Source organism: Falco peregrinus, chromosome 1 (assembly GCF_023634155.1).
Source record: "Falco peregrinus isolate bFalPer1 chromosome 1, bFalPer1.pri, whole genome shotgun sequence".
Classification (NCBI taxonomy): domain Eukaryota; kingdom Metazoa; phylum Chordata; class Aves; order Falconiformes; family Falconidae; genus Falco; species Falco peregrinus.
This window is the reverse complement of record NC_073721.1, coordinates 88732200-88745121: the sequence shown is the minus strand read 5'-3', so window position 1 is coordinate 88745121 and position 12922 is coordinate 88732200. Positions and strand designations below refer to the sequence as shown.

The following is a 12922-nucleotide window of genomic DNA, read 5'->3' as shown; positions in this document are numbered from 1 at the left end:
AGTAGAGAAATCTTTCAATTTCCTTCATAGGACACTTGGATCCTTACTTTGGGGATGATGATTATTTGTAGAGATGATGAAGTCTCCCTACCCACTGTAACACTTGGCTGAACTGACTGAACATAGTTTATTTGTTGCCTGGCAAAAAAAAAAAAAAATTGTTACAGTCCTTGGTGGTTCCTTCTTGACCATTGGAACATGAAGAGAAGTCAGGTGGGAAGAGGCGTAGTCCCCAAGGGTCCCTTTCACTTGCTGGTGCTCCAGTTCCTGTCATCTTGGTGGGAAAAAGAACCTAACTATGCCAGTTCGTGCCTTCTAGACAAAGTTTATGACTTTGAGTATGTTTTAGTTTCTGTAAGACATTGACTGGGAGATCTTTGTTATGTTCTGATCAGAGCAAAGTACTGTCTGGTCAGCTGCTAGTCGTAGCTGTACAGGGGCTTGAGTAGCTTCATTCATTGCAGCTTCACACTAGTCTGTTCCATTCAAAATGATGGCCTCAGTGATGGAAAATCAGTAAGGTTATTAATTTGTCTTTCAGAGCTTTTTCTGAACAGCTTCTTTTTGTATTAGCTTTCTTTAAAAAAGATAATCAGAAACAGGTTTTATTCCTAGGCTTCTGCTATCAGGTAGATGAAAATTTAAGGTGTCATGTCCCGCTGCCCCCAAACTATTGACTCTCCCACTCTGAAGTTGTCCAGGAAAGGCTCTTCTATTCTTGATTCAGAAGCTTTCTTAGAAGGACTTGAGACTGAGAAGAAAGAAAACTAGGGAGATACTTTGGAAGGGAAGGAGTTAGGGCATTGTTCTTGCTGCATTGCTTGCTTTCTTCAGAAGTCTCAGCTATGAGAAGGTGATTTGGGTACATACTCAGGGAGGTTATGCCAGTAGATTTTTAATGCTGCTTTTTTACTAAAGATACTAGTCCATTCTGTTTCTGGTTTTCAACTTCGTACTTGCAGAATACTTACACATTTCAAATTTCTTTTTGCATGCTCTGCTGAGAAAAGGCAAGTGAAAAATTAAAGGAACCATCAACTCTTAGTAATTTTTTTTTTCTTATTGGGGGTACAGGGTGAGACACAAAGTTGAAATAGTCTGTTTGCACCTGAATTCACAGACCAGTACCTGTGTTTTTCCCATTTGAAAAATAACTGGTTTACATTTATTGGAAGAGCCTCATAAGGAGGCAAAGTTAACTAAAAATTTGGCATTCAAGTGCTAACTGGTATGACAGCTTCCTGTGGGTAGATATTTGCAAGATGAAGCAGTGGTGGACCTCTAAAGGCAAACCAAGGAAGCTGAATACTGAGAAAGTTGCTTTGAGATGTACAGTGAATAGAAATTTAAAACAGAGGAGATTTGTCCCCACTTCCCTTTGCTATACGCCTCATCCCTCCCAGCCACTGCAGGAACCTCCTTTAAATTTAGAGAAAAACAATTTTGAGATGAGTTCAAGATCCAACTTGCCTACACCTTCCCTTTTGGAAGGAGGTGTCCATAGAAAGAGACCAGCAGAGCCCAAGACAGAAAAAAGGAACTTGTAAGTCTGAATCTGATGCAAACTCTTTAGACAAACTTGTGTCTGTCTTTACATATGTTTCCCCTTGTTGCAGTCTGTTGTTACAAGCAGTCAGCTTCATGTTTCTGTACATGTAAAAACACAAATCCAAACGCTGTTATTGTTTCATTTGCTTTTTTTTTTTTTCTTAATCTGGAACTTTTGTTTAGTATTAAACGAAAGATTATAGATGTTTTATTACTTAGTAATTAAATGAATTCAATGAGTCAGTGAATCTCTGTGATTGTCTAATGACCTAATATTTGCAGTAGATACTATTATCAACATTCTGTTAAAATACATTAAATAAATAAATAAATCATGAGCTGCCTTTTTGGATAAAAGCACAAAAACCGCTATTCTCATCTATACATGGGCTTCTCAGGAAAAGTTTTTTTTTAAAAAAATCTCTGGGTTATATCCAGAGGTATTTAATAGGGAACATGAAATATTCAGTCTCTCTTTGATTTCAAGTTACATTGCTGGCCTTCTGCCAGTAAAAGGGCTGGTACAGAGCAGGACTGAACGCCAAGCCTGGAATACAAACAAAGGAGGATCTGCTAAAAGTCTTTGTTCTTTCTTGTTTGCTTTTATTATGTCAAAGATTGTAAAGAGGAAAAGATAGACCTTGTCTGGGTCAAGCTGAACTGCAGCCCAAGGACAGAGCCCTTTCAAAATATCGTTGGGAAGCCTAAATATCCTCCAGACTGTTGCCTGCATTTTTGAGTCTGCTGTTGGATACTAGTCTCTGGTAAATCCACCAAAGGAGAGCGCAGAGTTGTTTTGTTGGACTGACCAGAGAAGATTTGAATGTTCAAAGTTGAAAGACAGTGCTGTACTGAAAACTATCTCTTGGCTTCATTGTTTCTCTTTTCCTTCTGTAGCTGCTCCATTTTTGAGTTCATGTGTGTAATAGCTCATCTGCTATCCAAATTCTTAGACATAAACCTTTCATGTTTATCCAGATCTGTATTTCTGGTAGCGGAGCCATTCTGTGCCATGGGAAAAGGGCTGCTACTTAGGCTACATCAGCATTAACATCAATCTGTTAAGTGATCTTCACATTTATATATTCAATAAAACGTGATGCCTGAGTGTGCAGCAGTTGCTAGTAAAGAACCAAAGCTTATGAAAGGTTTCTCATTGGCTACCATAATTGTTTCTGTGAAGCGAACAAAATTGATTTCTTCTTATTGTAATTTCCTCTTGTGGGGAATTGGTGTTACGGTTTGGATTCTTAAATTCTTTACTTCTTTTAAGTAGCTTTCTGTGCATAGATATTGGAACTCTTTCTTTTGCGTATGCTGGTGATGTATGGATGTGAGGTGTGGGAGACCGGTAAAGTGTTGGTAGCATACGTGCCCAAGGGGAGGCTGTGTGATTTGCTTTGGGGGGATCCTAGTGCAACTTGATGGTTCTGGATCTGAGTGCAGAGTCAATGCTTTTGTGATGGAAATCAAAGCAATGCACAATACATGAGAAGAGATGCAGAGCTGTAAGAGTTATAATTCCTGTGCCCTCTGGCTGGCCAAGTACCTAAGCCTGTAAATGGAGAAGAGCTCTTGTGTGTGTGTGAAGGGGCTGTTGCCTTATGCTCAAGTGCAGTTCTTCACCTTACAGTAATTTGCTAAAGTCCTCCAGACTCTAAATGGCTTCTGGAAAACAGCACCCATGTCCTTCATCTTCATCAGTTCTTTCAGGTTTGCCTTAGAGAGCTTTTTGAAGGTTCCTTAAGGCAACAGGATGAGAAATCAGTCACTGGAAAGTCAGCTAAGATGTTGACTTCTGTTGACATGTTGCCTGGTGGAGAATGGCCTTGGGATCATGCCTTCATTCCTGTTAAACTTTGTTATGCTGTGTCAAGCTTACTGCTTGAATGATCTTTTAATACGATTTAGAGCTATTATCATTATAAAGGACTGTGAAGTTCCTTAGAGAAAGCATAGAAAAGCAAGGCTCCCTCTGGAAGTATTTAATGTGAGCCAAGATAACGAGTAAAACCCACCTATCCCAAGGATGTGAGGATAGTCCTCAGCGCTGAGGTGAGCATTAAGGAATATTTGGGAAAGGTGCACAAGGAGCTAGGAGAGGGAAAAATCATTCCCTCCTTGGAGGGGAGTGAAGGGGATGGAGGCCACAGGTAGGTTGAATGTATGCGTGAGGCGAAGGATTAGTATGTTCAGAGTAGGGGCTGGGCCAGGGCGGAAGTATGGAAAGCTTGATTTCTAGGTGAAACCAGAGACCGGTTGAGGCAGAAGGGTGGTCAGCACAGTGTGAAAGGAAGAGCTAGTACATCCATTAGAAACGCTGCAGGACCTTTGCTGTCAGATCTTTGCTGAGGTCACATTTTGGAGCTGTGGCTTGTTCAGTCGTTACCGTGCATGCTTACCTGCTGCCCCACCAGGCTGTCTGCAGCTCATCCTCTCAGCGTGCTCACGAACATGCACACTGTGGTAGCTCCCTATCTTTTGAGCTGAGGCACAGAGGGGCTAAAAGAGCTGTCTTGTTTTGCTTTAGATATGTTGAGATACTCAACGCAGTTTCATGATCAGCAAGTTTAAGCTAGTGCCATCATCACTGGATAATCCTAACTCCACAAGGTGTCCTTTAGCTGCTGCGTAAAAGGGCACGTATGCATAAACGTAGGAGCTTAAGATGCATTAGGTAACAAGTTTCTGTGTCTCTCAAAAAAAAAAAAAAGTAAAATCTCTTCTGTACTTCAAAGCTGACTGCTCTGCTTGAGACTCTGGAAGTACTGGGGGGAGGGGACTCAGGAAAACTGTTCTCTGTATGTTCTGGGTATTAATGACTTGAAGCGAACTCGACTTCTGTGCCAGTGAGCCAGAGAGGCTTTTTATCCAGCCTGCACTGCAAGAGTACAACAGCAGGGTCTCACAGTTTTGATGACTGACTGTGCAAAAGGCTCTGTCCCTTATTTTCCCCAAGTGGTAGCAAGGGTGAGCATGTCTTTGGGGAACTGACTCTTCTGTGTTCTGTGAGGATGATTAAATACATCAGGTACATGTATTACCACTGAAGGGTGCCTCATGCCGTGTCAAGGAAAGCTATTTGTGTGCTGTGGGTGATGCAGTGGGTTCATTAAACCCCAGTGCTGGATCCTCTTTGCCTCAAAAGAATAATCCCTTTTCTGCAAGCCATCAGTTCAGACTATGTAGTCAGAAGAAAGCAACAGTTAGCCAGTGCTAGGATTAGCACGAGGAAGTCTGCATTTCCAGTCAGTCTAGAGCAAAATCACTTGTTGGGAACAGATGATGTCGTTCTTTTCTCTTCAGCTCAGTATCTAGCAAAGCGTGTCTCCTCAGGCCACCTCATACTCCTCTGAAGTATCTTTTGTAGTATGTTTTGTTCTCTGAAGTAACCAACTTAAGGGAAGTAGGGCCTGATGGAAGTCCATGACTTGCAGGAGCATTTACTATGCATTTGCATGAATGGATTTAAAGAAATGAGTGGAAGCATAAAGATGGCTTTGGGAAGTTGTGTAAAACGAAGGCAGATGCTAGCTTTGGAGGTATTTGATTTTGGATAGGGTAAGATGGATGCTTGTTTCTCCCATTGACTTTATGGGGCCAGGTTGGGTCAATGATGAAGGAACTCAGCATCTGTTCTGAGCAACAGAAGGAAGTTTTGTTGGGTTTGCAAGGGCAGTGCCTCGCAGCTGTGTCTGTGTTCATAGCCAAAACGCAGTGGTGCAGTCATGACCTGAGTGAATGGGGAATTGAGATGAAGATCTATGAAAACACTAACTTTGTTTTGTTCTTGTAGTCAGGAGAGTATGAACTTAGAGAAGTAACAAGATAGATGCTTTCAAAACTCAATGAAGACACAGTGAAGCAGCAATCTCTTCAGCTCTGCCAAAAAAAATTTCAGCCCCTATCGTCCAGCTCTTAACACTGCCTTCAGCCCAGCTAGAGGACAGCAATAATAATAACATTAAAGAACCCAGATGTATTTCTGAGCTTAGTTCAGATAGTTGTGATGTCCATGTACAGTAATTCAATGCAAGGCTGACCCCAGGATAGCAGTGTGTCATTTTTCTTCTACTAATTGGTTTTCTCAGCCTTGCTCACAGCTGTTACTGTGGCACTTTGCCATTGGCTCCCTTCTGAGTTGATGTGGTTGAAGAACAGGTTTCACTGCTGATGGTGAGTCCACAGGAGAAGTTTTCCATCCTAAAACATGACAGTTAGATGTCATGTTTGTGTTTGTTTCACTTGTCAGTGAACTGTCAGACTGGTGACTTCTGGCATTGCCAGTGTCTGCTCGTGTCCCCTTGAAAAGAAGCTGGACGCTGAGGTTTTTAACATTGTCTATTCTCTTCCTGTCTCACAATTTTTCTACAGTCTTCAGCCAACCTAATGCCTTTTTTTTTGTTTTTTTCTCCTATGTACTTGTTTTGCAGGAGTATATTGATGCTCATCCAGAAACCATTATCCTGGATCCTCTTCCAGCTATTCGTACGCTTCTGGACCGATCCAAGTCTTATGAGCTAATTCGGCAAATAGAGGCATACATGCAAGGTAGGCCAATACCTGCTCTCCCTCAAGACTTTTATTGTGACTAGAGAAAGAAACAGCTGGCTTCTGGAGGCTGGATGTGAGGTTTCCAATAGTAGTTTTGGGCCCCTTGCATTCTGTCTCTCCATGGGAGCAAAAACACTGAAGCATTCCTGTGTCACACGATTGCCCTCTGGAATCCCATGCTCTTCTTTTTCTGTATACACAAAGGAGGTTTGCATCTTGTTAAAAATACGATGTGGGTTTAATGGGGAGCATATTTACTACAGTGAACACCAGCAGAAATCTTCTGGAAAACATTGTCTTTTTGTGCATATGCTGGTAAATGGAAATGACTGTACAAACTTAGCAGCTTGTCATAAGAATCCTGAGGCCTGAATTTGGGGGAGGTTTATGGAAGAAGAAAAATTGGTTTTGGAAAGGACTGAAATAAATTAAATTGTAAATAGAGCTAAGGTTTTTGAGAAGCACGGGAAGCCGGTTGCACAAGTTAATTGCTGGGGGGAAAATAAATGCATTTCTGGTGCTTGCTAGTTACCTGACAGACTGCTGCCTTTAACTGCATCATTTGAGTTGTATTCCCATGTTTAGAAGTCACGCCTTTTCAACCTGAATAACTCTAGTATCTCTCATTTTAACCATTGTAACTGTTGGGTTAAGTTAGTCTTTCATTCCCTTTTTACTTCTGTTACTGTCATATTCTTGAAACATTTATTGGCTTTTGAGTTTAAATCTAGGGTAGCTCTTTAAGTAACTTTCATATGTTAGATGACGGTGCTTAGGGGAAATTGCATTGCTGAACTATGTTCTAATGGGGTGTTGTTGGAATTACGGTTGTGTTTGTGTTATCACTATCTTGATAGGCCGATAAGAAGCTCATCAATTTGTATTTTTATAATTGTGGATTTACAGACATACTGTTTGCATCTGACCTGCCTGACCCCATTGGCTGTGTCTTTATATAAAAATAAGACTAATAACTTGCAGCACTCTCCCTTGTCTTTTGCAATCTCTTCAGGAGAAAATGTTCAATTAGTTTAAAAGGATTTTGTTTTGGAGTCCTTAATGCTGTCTGTGAGTGGGAGAGAAGTGCCGAGGAAAACCTGTGCTCTGAGGAACTATTGAGATTTTGTTTAGCAGTGGAGAGATTCAGTAGATTTTGGGTTTTTTCCTTAAATTGCTATCAGTACTATTATTGTTATCTCTATGAGAACAATATGCTTGGGAGAGCATCCAGTTTTTGCGAGTAGTTTGTCTTGTGCACATTTTGGCCTCCTCTGGTCAAACTGATGAGAAAAAGGAATAAATGCTTAAGGAAGAAAAAAAAGTAGGTTTGTATTCTGTTAAAACTGACACTTTAAAGAGAAGCTGTTAATAAAGTTGAGGAATGAAGTAAGGAAAAGCTTCACCTGTTCTCACTGGCTGCTGCAGCGTTAGATGACCATATTTCCCTGTGTCCCCCTGTGCACCACCACCCCCAACTTATTTCTGTCTCATCATCAGAAATAGCATAACAGAGACCTTGAACCAACTTTGTATTTAGCAGGGGAAGTCTCAGGAGAGCTGAGTAGTTGGCTGTCTTCTAGTTCTGGCCTAGTGACCAAAAAGTTATGTTCCTTTAGACAGTGTTTTTTCCCCCCCCTCCTTGTTTTCACCTGCTAAATCGTATTTTGTACTTTGCAGCTGTCATGGCATATCCCAAGGCATGAGCACTTAAAAAACTCAAGTAGGAATACATCAGTGATTAGCACTGCAAGTCATTACCAAGAAAATAATATTGTAGTCTTTAGCTGTAACTAGAAAGCCCAGTTTATCATAGGATACCAAAATGATGTGGTGGGTTAAGGTCAGTGCAAGGGATTATCTCTTCCAAAGGAATGCCATAAACTCTGGAGGGTTGAATACAGAGAAATCTGCTGTTGAAAGTCTTTCAAAAGAAAATTCAGTGTTTATTTACAGACCAGTTTTGGATTCAGGTGATCACTACCTCTATTTGAATTATATTCTAAAGTAACTCTAAATGAAGTATAGTCTTTTTTTATGATCTTAAGTTCACATTTCATTTCAACCCTGTAGACCTTACAAGAACTGTATAACTAACAATTTGTACCAGTTGGGTTAAAGGGAGAATGACCATGTGCTCTGCTGACTCCAGTGTGTATGGTGCTGAATCCTTCTCTGTCTGTGTTGCCGGCACCTTTGAAAATGGCAGATGTTGCTGAGGAGAGTGTGTTCTGCAGCAGCAGGGTCCCGTGTTCTATCAACAGCTTGATTTTAAGTATAATTCTCTTTCACAAGTCCATGTTAATAATGCCTTGCCTGCCCTTTTGATAGTAAATTCTCCATGCTTCCTGAAAACGAGAATCCCTATTTGAAGTGTCTAAAACTGACCATCTGGACAGCATCAGGCTTTCTGAAAGTCCTGTAGCTAGCTCTTTGTTGAGTCAAATGTCTGAGCGCGAAGTACTCCTGAGAATGGGCTGGAAAGACACTTGTGGCACACTGTCTCTGTTACCAGTCTGTGGCCATTAAAGGAACTGAGGTGGAGAACTAGTAACAAGGCGGAAGTTGTATGTGTAGTCTGTGGGAAAGCATGCGGTTTTGCTTGGCCTTTCCATGTCCTAGACTAACCCTGTAAGCACCCAGGCCTTGCGGAAATAAAAGGTTCGCAGATTTGCAGAATCACTGAGGTTGGAAGAGGACCTCATGAGAACTCATAGTCCCACTCCCTGTTCAAAGCTGGATCCTCTAGAGGAGGTTCCCCAGGTCCACGTCCAAGTTGGATTTTGTATACTTCCACAGATGGAGATTGCACAACCTCTCTGGGCAACCTGCTCCAAGGTTCACCTTCAGCATGGGGTGCTAGCATGCCGCTAGCAGTTGCTGGAGGTGACCTGCAGAGATTATTTTCTTTGGTATAGGTAGTGATATCTCCCTTGGAAGAAAGTGGGACTGTCTTCTGAAAAAGCAAAAACTTTAAGAGATACTGCAGGATTGATTTTAATGGATTCTGTTTTGGAAGCAAGAGTCTGGCCTTCCAGACTTCCTCTTTTTCCTGTTCTTTGTTAATTTAAGTGCAACCTCTAAAAGAGCTAGTCATTCTGAAATCTTCACTTTGGAGTCTTTTTTAAAAGATTTGAAAAAATAAAGGTTACATTCCCAACTTGCATCTTGCATAGCTGGCAGGTCTATCTTGAAATAAATCACTGAATAGATTTCTTTTTTTTTTTTGTATAGCAGTTGAGTTCCCTCAGCAGCTGTTATTGCTTTGTTTACTTAGCTGTGAAGAATTGCTTCTGATATAAAAGTGCTCTAGATCAGGTTCTGTAATGTTTGGTGAAAGATTAGGAGCATTATTCAATGGAAAATTCAATTTTAGCAGGCTATTGTATGGTTGGAGCTGTGTCAGCCTTTTTTAAGCTTTAACCTTACAAAAGATAACTGAATTCTCTGATGCTGTGTTGAAAAGATGTGATCCTACAGCCTCAGAATTCAAGACCTGACTTAAAATTACACTTAAGATGGTAATAGAGTGACTAGACACTAACTAACCTTTTTATATTATATTTTTAGTTTTAGGGTTAAAAACTCTTAAAATTCCCTACCTATCTTACAAATAATAATCTACACTGAAGGAATTTTAACCAAAACTGAAGTAAACATGCTACACGGTGCTCCACCTAGTTAGTGTTCCCATCTGCCACTCAGCTTCCTTTGCTGTCTCAAGTGACTTACAGGTTTCTTTGATAATGTTTGAACTTCAGATATTGCAGACCCTGGAGTTAATTTCTTTAACCATTTCCACCTGGCTTTTTTCCATGATTTAAAAATCTTCTTGTTCTTAGATTCTTAAATTTAACTCCATATCTGAAATTTCTACTGAAACTAGTCTCTGCAGAGTTCCCCTAGAAGAGAGAACTCCTGCGTGAGCCAAGCTGCAGCTCCTGAATTTCTTTCTCCTAACAGTCTTTTTTGAAATATGGGAACTATTCCCTCAGGTCTCTAACAGCATAAAACCCTTTAGCTGTGATATTTTCATCCCAGCATGTAATCAAAATCATTTATGTTTGATTGCTTACTACTTACATAAGATGCTTTTGCTGCTGTGTGCACTCCTGATTTTGGGGGATGTTACAGAACAGATCATAGTGTCTTTCTGTTTTCTCTGGGTTTCTTCTTATCACATTCTGTCTGTCTGTCTGTCTTAGAAATACTCCTTGAATAGCTGCATGTATCTTTTGTGACCAGGGGAGAGGCTCAGCATGATGCAGTGGATCAGGGTTTTCTACTTGGTGCTATTTCTGACTTGCTGCATGACTTTGGGCCCAGCATTTCACCCCTTTGCATCTCTTTCTTCTCTTAACACTCACCTGCATGTCTCTTTCTTTGAGATACCACATTTTTCTGGGCAGAAACCTCTTTTCCAGATACACATACTCTTGATACAGTGAGTCTCTGATGCCAAGCAATCTGCATAGGTTTGTTTTAAAAGAAATTGTAGATCTCTTGTTGAGTAGAAGACCGCATTTTTACAATTCAGTGCCAACGCAGGTAGTCAGGTTTTATTTTCTGGAAGTTTCGGAGCATGTACATTGCTGGAGTGATGCATACCCGGAACTTCTCCAAATCAGGCCACCCAGTTAAAAGCACCTGAAAATAGCTGTATATATGTAGCTCTAGGCATTCATCTTTTGAAACTGTGGCCTCTGCTGTGTGGCCTACTTCTCATAGAAATTTTGGTCAGAGAGGAAGGAGAAGAATAGTCACACAGGTCAACTTCAGGCACTTCTATCTGTATTTCAAGCTCCCATTAAAATGAAAAATATAGTTTTAATTTAAAGGCTCTAAATCACCTGCCTGAGGCTCACTTGTTCATGTAGGGACATACCAGTAAAGCATCTAAGTTAGAGGGCTGATGTTAGCTACTGCAAATAACTGCGTCAGTTTTTGGATGCAAGTGTCTCCCTTGTTGATTGTATGCTCTCTTTCCACCAAGAACACATGCAAACAGATATCTCATTGCCTCGCTCCAAGTGTTGTGCGTGTTCACTTACTGCATTTTAATTTCTCTCTGAAAACTAGCATACATGTGTGGAGGGAAGTAATAGGAATTGAATTAATATTCTCTGTGACTGGAAGGAGTTTGTCCAAAGTGCACCAGCACACAGCAGTGCTGCACGTGGCGCTGCTCTGTACCCCAGTTGTCAGCACTCGGTAGGTCTCAGCCCTGCTCTGTCAAACTGGAAAGATTCTGGGACTTTTGACCCAGGGAGGTGCCACGTGACATCTTTCTCATAAAAGCTCATTCATTCATCTAGGAGGGGGTTGACAAAGGGACATGGATGTGTCGGTGTTATGATAAACAAGCCCTGGCTTTGAAATTTAAAGTAGACAGCTGCTTCCAAAGGACTAGATCCTACCCTGAGAGAGGTGGCAGGAAAAGAAAGTAGGAAGCTCCGAAGGGAACCTGGAATCTTCTTTCTTGTACCATTGCATGCTCTTGTTAAGGTAGTTTACAAAAGGATTTTCTAAGGTAAAAATGCTGAAAGCTAACCACTTCTTAAACAGAAAATGCAAACAGACTCTCCTTTCCCTTCTTGCCTCTCCTCCCCCCTGCCAGGTTTTCATTATTTTGAGCTGTCAGCTCTGTCCCAGTGCGGGTAGGAGGGACCAGAGAGCTGGGGGCCTCTGTGGAAATGATGGGCACAGTCCCTGTTCTCCCAGCCAGGAGGGAGCGTCTGCTGGCCTGCTGCTTCTGGCCTGCTAAGATACATCAGCTTGGTTTAGTTCAAGCTGACAGAGCAGTCCAACAAACAGAAAGCCTAGAAAATAATATAGAAAATATTTTTATCATTTTGTCTCACAGTGGGCCAGTCAGAACTCCTTGAACCAACGAACAATCTTCTCCTTTAATCCTAGTAGTCCTGATGGTTACTGAGCTTTCAAAGTAAGCCTGTCTGTAAAGTTCAGATGTTACTTTTGGGTGCACTTAAGTTTAATCTTAAAATCTTGTGGGTTTTTGTGGTCAGATATGGGCAGTCTGCATCTCACTTTGTTTATCTGTATCTAAAAAGAAACAAGACTGGACCTTTTATCCATTTATTTCATACTAGTGTTGGAGACTTTTGGTTTGCATCTATATGCATCTTTTCAAAGCATTTGTGTACTTGATAAAGCCAAAAACATGGAAAAGTTTATAGCGATTGAAGCAAGATCTTCTATGAATTTTGTGTTTGGGGCTTGCATGGATCTGAAGAATGACCAGATCTGCTTTTATGGGGTAAACATATAAGTCATGACTGCACTCTGTTGTCATGGGGCTTTCCTATGACATCTCCAAATTGGGTTTTAAGAACAGAACATGGATTAATTCTTGAGAGTTACTGTCTGTCTAGAATTAGGAAAGGAGGAGCAGGGATTCTTCTGGTCATGAGGAAGTCTTTGCTGAATAAACCGGATGTTTTAAATTCCAGCACAGTTGTGTTTCAAGTTATTCTGATTCTCTTGAGTAGAAATTTCCTTGGCTGGCATCCAACAACAGAAGATACTTTTCCCAAGTATCTAGGTGCTAGAAAAAGTAAGGAGGGGGCAACAAAAGATAAATTGCTTACAATATCAATGTAAAACTTACCTGAGAGTACCTTTTGCAGTGAATGGCTTTTCCCCTGATGTTTCTACTCATACTGTCATAAGATCAGAAGTCAAGAAAGAAGTCTGGAAAAAGACAACCTTTCTTCTGAATTGGAAACCGGGGCTCAGCTGCTGGAACATTATTCCAGTTGTGGCATAATGTGTTCATGTCAGTTTTGCTGCTGAAGAAGCATTT

General features: G+C 41.0%; 1 protein-coding gene across 3 annotated transcripts in view; it reads left to right on the top strand.

Annotated features, from left to right (window-relative positions):
• Positions 1-12922, top strand: part of ITPK1 (inositol-tetrakisphosphate 1-kinase) — a 150104-nt gene that overhangs the window by 79557 nt on the left and 57625 nt on the right. For all 3 annotated transcript variants that reach the window (XM_055810525.1, XM_055810385.1, XM_055810458.1), the window contains exon 5: positions 5982-6099. In XM_055810525.1, the coding sequence (XP_055666500.1) occupies positions 5982-6099 (118 nt within the window). The remainder of the gene's footprint in view (positions 1-5981; positions 6100-12922) is intronic.